At 41.8% G+C, this 8,218-nt stretch overlaps 1 protein-coding gene across 2 annotated transcripts; it reads left to right on the top strand.

The window, feature by feature from the left end:
* LOC116377217 (ribonuclease inhibitor-like) lies at window positions 1-7,011 on the top strand. 2 transcript variants are annotated; one of them, XM_031838802.1, is made up of 7 exons: window positions 1-38; window positions 740-888; window positions 1,180-1,296; window positions 3,611-3,730; window positions 5,029-5,205; window positions 5,930-6,103; window positions 6,792-7,011. In XM_031838802.1, exons 3-7 carry the CDS (start codon window positions 1,229-1,231, stop codon window positions 6,835-6,837), a joined length of 585 nt encoding a protein of 194 aa, XP_031694662.1. In that variant the 5' UTR covers window positions 1-38; window positions 740-888; window positions 1,180-1,228; the 3' UTR covers window positions 6,838-7,011. The 2 variants fall into 2 exon arrangements, with proteins under 2 accessions (XP_031694662.1, XP_031694663.1); XM_031838803.1 differs by lacking the exon at window positions 1,180-1,296.
* Window positions 7,012-8,218: the final 1,207 nt, after the last annotated feature.

Here is an 8,218-nt window from a genome sequence, read left to right as displayed (position 1 = left end):
CACAGAGCAGAAGGAGAGAAGCTGAAGGCTGAGGCAGGGTGAGTGTTCACCCAACATTTGATTGATTTACTGTCACAGTGTGTGAGTCACTTTCCTCCCTGTGGACTGTAGAGGACACATGTTAGAGTGTGTGTGTGTGTGTGTGTGTGTGTGTGTGTGTGTGTGTGTGTGTGTGTGTGTGTGTGTGTGTGTGTGTGTGTGTTACAGTCAGGAGGCTCGTTCTAGATGAGCTGCTTCTCTCCTGTAAAGTAGACGAGAGCAGCAGCAGGAGACGTTGAACAAACTGCGGTGAAGTCGGACAGTTTTCATCCGCCTTCAAAGAATAAACAGGAAGTCAAAGAAACAGTTACTTCCTGTTAGATCTGTAGGCTACTTATAGTTTGCAGACCTCGTTTGGATTTATCTAAATGTGCGTGTATCAGTATTGTATCCGTCCTGTTTCTAGATTAAACCTTCATTGCACAACATGAGACTAAAAGACAACATTCAATTAAATATTACAATTACACAAAAAAAAGAATTTTCTACTAAAAGTGGTGTTTGCTGTTAAATCTAAGAGCCAATCAGCTCTTTGATCTTACGACAGCCAGGCACTTCCCATCATGCATTGGGGTCATGCAGTCGGTGAAAAGCAACTGCGGCGCCTCGACCTCGTGAGGTTACCCAGCATGCATTGTGATTGATTCTGATCAGGACTGACTCGTCTCCAACGAGCCTAATGTTACTGTTTTACTCTCAGACTGACTTCAGGTCAGAAGATGAGTGGTTGTGAGGAGGAAGAGGAGGACAGAGCAGAGTCTCTGGTCTCCGGCTGTCTGTCTATGAAGAGTGATCGGTCCAAAGATGATCCTCCAGTCTTCAGTAAAGACCTGGACCCTCAGACACACAGTAAGAGAACTTCTACTAACTCATTCATAGGAGTCATGTTCACTTCCTGTTCCTCTGACAATGTGTTCTGTAGATTTAGAGGTTTTGAGTTGAGTTTGAGCTTCTTCCTCTTAGTATCAGTGACAGCTGTCAGTCACCTAGAAAAGCTGTGATGTAATCTAAGAGGCCTGATACAAACTTTAAAAGCTTCTAAATATCTGCAGTATCAGTAGTTTGTGTATTCAGATCTACTTTAATGTCTTTGTTGTTCTCAAAGATTCATTCTGAATAAAATCATCTTCATGTTTGCAGAGTTCAGTCCAGACAGAGAGCAGAGTCTCCAGGATCCATCTTTCTGTCTATGAAGAGTGATCGGTCCAGAGGTGATCCTCCAGTCTTCAGTGATGAACCTGGACCCTCAGACACACAGTAAGAGAACTTCTACTCACTCATTTGTAGGAGTTATCTTAGTTAGCTCTCTCTAATGCTTTCTACTAAAATGTACTTGCTAACTACAACATACCAACTTTTGGTGACACATTTCGATATGTATCATATGAGCCATCTTCCTGTCAGTTAGTGTTTCTACCGTGTCGAGTCAGATCGAGGTTTTTGTCTAAATTTTAAATTTGGTTAGAACTCTATGTTTATGCTATTTGACACCAACAAATAAATCCTGTAAAATATTTGGTTTTGAGAATTGTATCGTCTGATGCCCCCCGGACTTCATCTTCAGCTCCTTCTGTTTGATGCAGGAAGTCATTTTTAGGAGTTCAACATCTTTAGATGTATAACTTCTCGAGCCATGACATTTGGTAGAGGCACAGACAAAATGATGTACAACTGATTCAAAAGATTGGAAGGAACAATTAATGTCATCATTTTCATTACTGGCCCTTCATAATGGAAAAAAGAGCAAAATGGGGGGATTCAGGGCCCTAGCTCCAAAGTATATACATATATAAAGAGAACAAAAGAACCCTAAAAAACAAGGCAGATCCTCACCTTCGCTGTAAAATACGGAAACTGTTACCTTATCACACAGAACTCGGCTGGCGAACTCATACGGCCAGGCGCTGTTCTGGTCTTTTAACTGATTAAGTTACAGTTACCAACCTCACTCGTGGTGACTGATCTAAACAACAACTATTACAGCAGCATTTACTACAACAGTGATTCCTACACATCACTAACGGAACTCGGCGGTCCGTAAACACCCAATAACACATCAACATTACAGTAAACTTAAAACAAAACAAACAAGGTAATAAACACACTATGACCTAACTCTGCCCAGACACAAGCCTCTTACTCTGAGATGACTTCGTAGCGGTCGATGTTGTTCTTTGAGTTTCTTGGTTAAACTCTGGATTCCTCAGAAGTTAAGAGAATTTGTCTTCCTTACGACCGGCAAATGTCGACTTGATTGGAATGAGAACTTGTCCTTCTCTTTCTCTGAAGAATGCGTTTTCTTCCTTCTGCAGGCAAGTTGTCCACTTCTCTTCTTCAGGATCCAAAACCAGTCTATTGTTCACCCAGCGAAGTTAAGACTATTCTGAGGTTTTATTAAAAAGCCACAACGTTGTGCGCACCTCCTTTCATGTGAATCGAATTGTGTGGGATGGCACAGAGCTGGAGGTGACGCAGAGTTTGATAGTCTCAGGGTCAGCAGGGCTGCAGCACAGGGAGCCCCCTCGTCCAATGAGACCCCAGTGTTTAGTTTGGACCAAAAGTCACACCCGGGTGAGACTTAACGTCTCACGGGGCTTGGTGTGATCTTAACTCAAATCCGGCTGTTGACTACCCTGTAGACCCATGTAGACCCAACTCTCAACTCCCTTTGTTCCAACCACATGGTGACGTCCCAACAAAGATCAGGGATATTGAAGTGGCTTTTAAGCGCTTCCTTTTTGCAAATCAGTGACTGTGCAATCAATTGAGGAATAATTTCCTTTTGCATCGTTGTTTTCCTTTGTTGCTTGTAGTACAGCTTCAATCTCCACTTCACTTGCCACATTATTACATCCCCATGATGTGATTGGTTAAACAGTAAGTCTATTGTGAGTTCATTTAGTTCACTGCTCAAATGGGCTCAATAAGCTTCATATCTTTTTAAATTTAAACTTAAAGACAACATGGAAGGAGCTTGCAACTTACACCACAAAGCCCACATATAGACCCTTTTTCACACTAATGTATGGTCCTAGGAAGGAGTCCACACCACCATTTTGGCTTCTCAAAAAGGCATCAAATTCCAACATTGGTTTGTCTTACTTGAGTTATTGAATTCTGTTTATGTTAGAGCTCCTGACCTTTGTTATAACATCCATCAAATACTGTATTCTTTGAGGGAAATATGGAAATGTCCATATGTATATACTTTAGGGGACTGCTTGGTGCCCCCAAACCATTCAATGTGCACGTGTCTTTTCATCTTTTTTTTTCATTTTCAAGGCTAAGTAGTAAAGTATGACATCTGCTTGTGTCCGGATCAGTTGTGTACCGTTGAGTCTGTTCTCCCGATGGTTATGGCTCTAGGAATTATATGTCTGAAGATATTCAACCTTAAAAATAACTTCCTGCCTAAGAAGCTTTTTGGGGGATGAAAATGACTAAACTCCCACGGACAATAAAAAAACTTATGCCGTTCTTAAAATTCTGCCAAATTTAACAAACTTCTTTTGGTGTCAAATAGCGCAAACATACATTTTGAACAAAATCTAAATAATCTTGATGTTTGCAGAGTTCAGAACAAGAGACAGAGATCAGAGTCTCCAGGATCCATCTGTCTGTCTATGAAGAGTGATTGGTCCAAAGGTGATCCTCCAGACTTCAGTGATGAACCTGGACCCTCAGACACACAGTAAGAGAACTTCTACTCACTCATTCATAGGAGTCATTTCAGTTACTGACCATTTTTTGTTGATTTGTGTTTACTAAAGTTTATTTGCCGATTAAAATGTAACAAACTTTTTGTGACACTCTTTGTATAATCTTCCTCTTAGTATCAGTGACAGCTGATGGTCACATAGAAAAGCTGTGTGTAATCTAAGAGGACTAATACCAACTTCTAAACGTCCCAGTCCATCCCTAGTGACAGAAATCATGAAGGAAATGACGAGCTTGGACCTGAACCCGAGACACCACTTTTACATTCTATAACTCATTTACAAAGTTTAATAAACATTAAAATGAAGGTCATTAGTCATGTTGCAGAATGTGGTTTGAGGCATATGACGTTTTAGTGTGTGTGCTTTGATGTGTGTTTTGTCCTGTTAAGACTCTGTCCTGCTATTGGACGATGTGGGTTGGTTCCTTTGAGTACAATTAGTGCAAGTTAAGCTTCAATGGAGCAACTATTTCTCTGACGACAGATTGTAGATTGTATTCCTGTTATTTTCAGCAGAAGGTCAGTTTTTGATAGTCCGTCTTTGCATATGGTAACTAATAGAAATAGACTAACTAACTAAATAGAAAACAAACCAAAAACATCAAATTCACAACATGTAGACCTCTTCTGACCTCAGTTCAAACAACTAACTCAAGCTGAGCTGATCACAGACACATGATCAGCTCTCTCTAATGGAGGACTTTTACTGTGAAGGAGCTGCAGGAAGTGTTGAGTTAGTTCTAAACAAACTACAGACAGATCACTCCATGTTTCATCAGACAGCCTGAGAGGAAAAGCAGAATGGTTGAATTCAGACTTTTATAAAGATCTCATGAACACCATGTTATGTTTTTAATGCTGATTCACTGAAACATATTTCTGATGACATCATGTTGAAAGTAATTTAGTTGAAAATAATGCAGCCTCATTGGTCCGTTAATTCTGTTGAATATATATTTTCAGAGGCTCAGAAAAGAGTGTTTACGACAAAAACATCTAATTCTATAAATATTTAATCGTATACAGACATTATGGAAGCCTCAATGTAGCGACACTTTGTCTCCCTTCATCTGCACATTAAAGACAAACAAAGATTAAAGTCTGCAGGTAGAGAGAGAGTGATGAGAGTTATTGTTTCATGTGAAACACAGTTGATAAGATCAGCTGAACCACTGATGTGAAGAGATAATGTTCATCAAAACAAGAAGCAGGAAGTAAATATGAAGTGTCCTCTTTCATCATAATATGTTGTAATATTTGTGTCATTCCAGACTAACTGCCTGTGATCTCTCAGAGACTCTCTGTGAAGTTGTGGCCTCAGCTCTGAAGTTCAACCCCTCCCATCTGAGAGAGCTGGACCTGAGTCACAACTACAACCTGTATGATTCAGGAGTGAAGCTGCTATCTGCTGGACTGGAGAGTCCACACTGTCGCCTGGAGACTCTGAGGTCAGTTCACTGATTCTCTGTTACTTTTATAGATCTATTATATTTATTTAACAATTTAACTTAATTAATGTAAAAACATAACTTGAATCCATAAAGTAGCAAACATGTTTTTATTCATATTTTCATGTTTCTTGAACTAAATTGAGTCTTCAGTCAAAACAGAATTGTTTCTTAAAGATATAGTAAATGTCGACTGTTAGTTGTTAAAGTAAATTAATGTTCATAATTTTTGGTCAATGGTCACATCTGTAGACAGAAGATCCTCTGAACTAATATTTTGTTTTATATTGAAAACGTTTACTTGATGAAGTAGAAATATTTCTTGGTTTCTGGTCATTTAAATGTTTTCACAAATGATGTTTAATCATTGATATTAATCTTTAAGGACACACACACACACACACACACACTTAGAGATCAGGTCATATTTCTTGAAGCAGCTGGTTAAAGGATCAATATAGTCTTGATCCTCTAGTTCCAGACCTGACTAAGACCAGCAGCATGGTGTTAACCTGTGGAGACATCAACAGGTGTATGAATGTTGAGGTGACATGTGGATGATGTCTGTAGAAGGCTGACATGATGATGATCCACAATAATACAAAGACAAAGAGAAAAGCTCATTGATGAGGACATAGTCATGTTGAGCTACACATTTAAAACATGAACACATCTGAGTGGATTATAAATGGATTCTGATCTTCATCATTCATTCTTTATTCAGGTTGAGGACCTGCAGTTTGTCAGAGATCAGCTGTTCTTCTCTGGCCTCAGCTCTGAAGTCCAACCCCTCCCATCTGAGAGAACTGGACCTGAGAGACAACAAGCTGCGGGATTCAGGAGTGAAGCTGCTGTCTGATCTTGTGGAGAGTCCTCACTGTAGACTGGAGACTCTGAGGTCAGTAGAGGGTTGGACTCAGTCCATGCTGGTTCCAGCAGTACTGAACTAAACACAGATCCAGTATTTCCTGTAAACCTCCAACCTTCTCAGTGAAGCTGTGAGAGGAGAACGCTGACAGGCTTCACGATTGGACAGAAAGTCAGCCAATCAGATGAGCCACAAGCTTGTTGTGATCGTGTGTTTGAGTTGATGTGAAGACGACTGTTGTTGTTGTGTTCAAGTCTGCAGGAAATACCGCTGTTCATCAGCTGACAGCATCTCAACATGTATAGAGAGTGGTCCTCATCCATCAGTCTGATCTGATCTGTTCTCTCTCATTGGAATATCTCAAAGAGATGAGACGTTCACATGTCAGTGAAACTGTGGTTTTTATCAGCTTTGAACCCATCATTACAGTGAGCAGTGAACACCTCTCTGTTTCTGCAGTCGTGATGCGTTCAGGACCCTCAGCTCTTTATCTCCACTGTGTACTTGAGTGCAATGTGCAGAGTGAACAGACTTGATGTCCAAAGTGTGTGCAGGTGTGTGAGCTTGGAGCTCAGTGTGTTCACTCCAATACGTTAAGATGAGAGCTGGAAGGACTGAAGTCCTGCTGCTCTTTCTACTGGATGTGCTGCATCACTGACTGACAGCTGATGAAGGGAGTCCTGCAAACACTCCTCATCTCTTCTTCTTCTCTCCTCAGATGGAAGGGACATCCCTGGGAGTGGAAGGGATCTCACTGGGAGTGAGTCCACCATCATCTCTGTGATCCTCTGGATCTGATCAGAGGATCATCAGAGGATCTGGACTCCTCACTCCACCTGGACCTGGATTTAGTTTAGTCCTTTGGTTCCTTCATGTGTTCTGACCCTGAAGTGTGTCTGCAGATGAGTTGTGTTCATGACAACATGACAGCAGATGAACACATTAAATGATGTTTCTGCTTTGCTTCCTGTTGCAGCTCCTCCCTGTGGAACGATGGAGTTCTGCACTTCATTACTCATATTTCTCAGTAACAGTGGGAGTTGATGTCACATGTATGAAGTTACCTTATTACCACCAATACCAGCCTCTTCTCATGTTATAACAGACTCAGATTAGCTTGTAACAAACAGGAAGAGGAGATAAAACCTGAACCTGAACTCAATAAATACATAAATATATCTTTTATTTTCATGTTTTCATTCTGTCTTCACATCATGTTCATCGTAGTTTGTTCTTTGTACTTTAGTGATCTGTTGTGTTTAAAGTTACTACGAAGAACTTTCATAGTGTTGGTTCTGTTGGTCCCTGTGGACTAAAGTGGTCGTGTCTCTGAGCACCAGACTCCCTTTAGAAACCCTCTCACTTTACTGCAGCAGGGTCTGGCAGTCTGACAGAGGAGGAGAGCTCTCCTCCTCCCTCCAGAGCGCCGACTGCAGGTCCAAGGCTGCAGGTGAAGCCGGATCTGGTTCTGTCCACGGTGGACCAGTCTCTGCTGAAGGATCTGGGTCTGTCCACGGTGGACCGGTCTCTGCTGGAGTCTGAGCTGAAGGAGGTTCTGGTGAACCTGCATGACTTCATCTGGTTTCACTAGAATCTGACCCGGCGGCTCCGATGACGAGCATCAAGAATAACTCTATAGAAACAGACTGTAACGACGCACCGCCGTTACTTAGACCACAGATAGTGGGTGAGATGGAGTGAGATGGGGTGAGATGAGGTGAGATGGAGTGAGATGGGGTGAGATGGAGTGAGATGGGGTGAGATGGGGTGAGATGGAGTGAGATGGGGTGAGATGGAGTGAGATGAGGTGAGATGGGGTGAGATGGGGTGAGATGAGGTGAGATGGAGTGAGATGGAGTGAGATGAGGTGAGATGGGTGAGATGGGGTGAGATGGAGTCAAGGAGAACACAAGTTATTGTACGGATTTATTGTTGGACTGTGGATGCTGGGAGCCATGTGCACAGCTGGGACGCAGAGCTGGTCCTTCTGTTCTCCCTGCCAACAGACAACTGCAGTCAGTGACTGAGTGAACAGACCTGACTGTGGTAAATGTCTATGTGGCAGAACATTATTGTGTATATAATGCAACAACTTACGTCTGCCTGTTTCCTCTTCCCAGGGTGTTCGGGCAAAATACTTCCCTG

Source organism: Anarrhichthys ocellatus, unplaced genomic scaffold, assembly GCF_004355925.1.
Source record: "Anarrhichthys ocellatus isolate YVR2014 unplaced genomic scaffold, GSC_Weel_1.0 scaffold1026, whole genome shotgun sequence".
Lineage (NCBI taxonomy): Eukaryota > Metazoa > Chordata > Actinopteri > Perciformes > Anarhichadidae > Anarrhichthys > Anarrhichthys ocellatus.
Note: the sequence above shows the minus strand (reverse complement) of the source record. Positions and strands in the feature narration are given on the sequence as shown.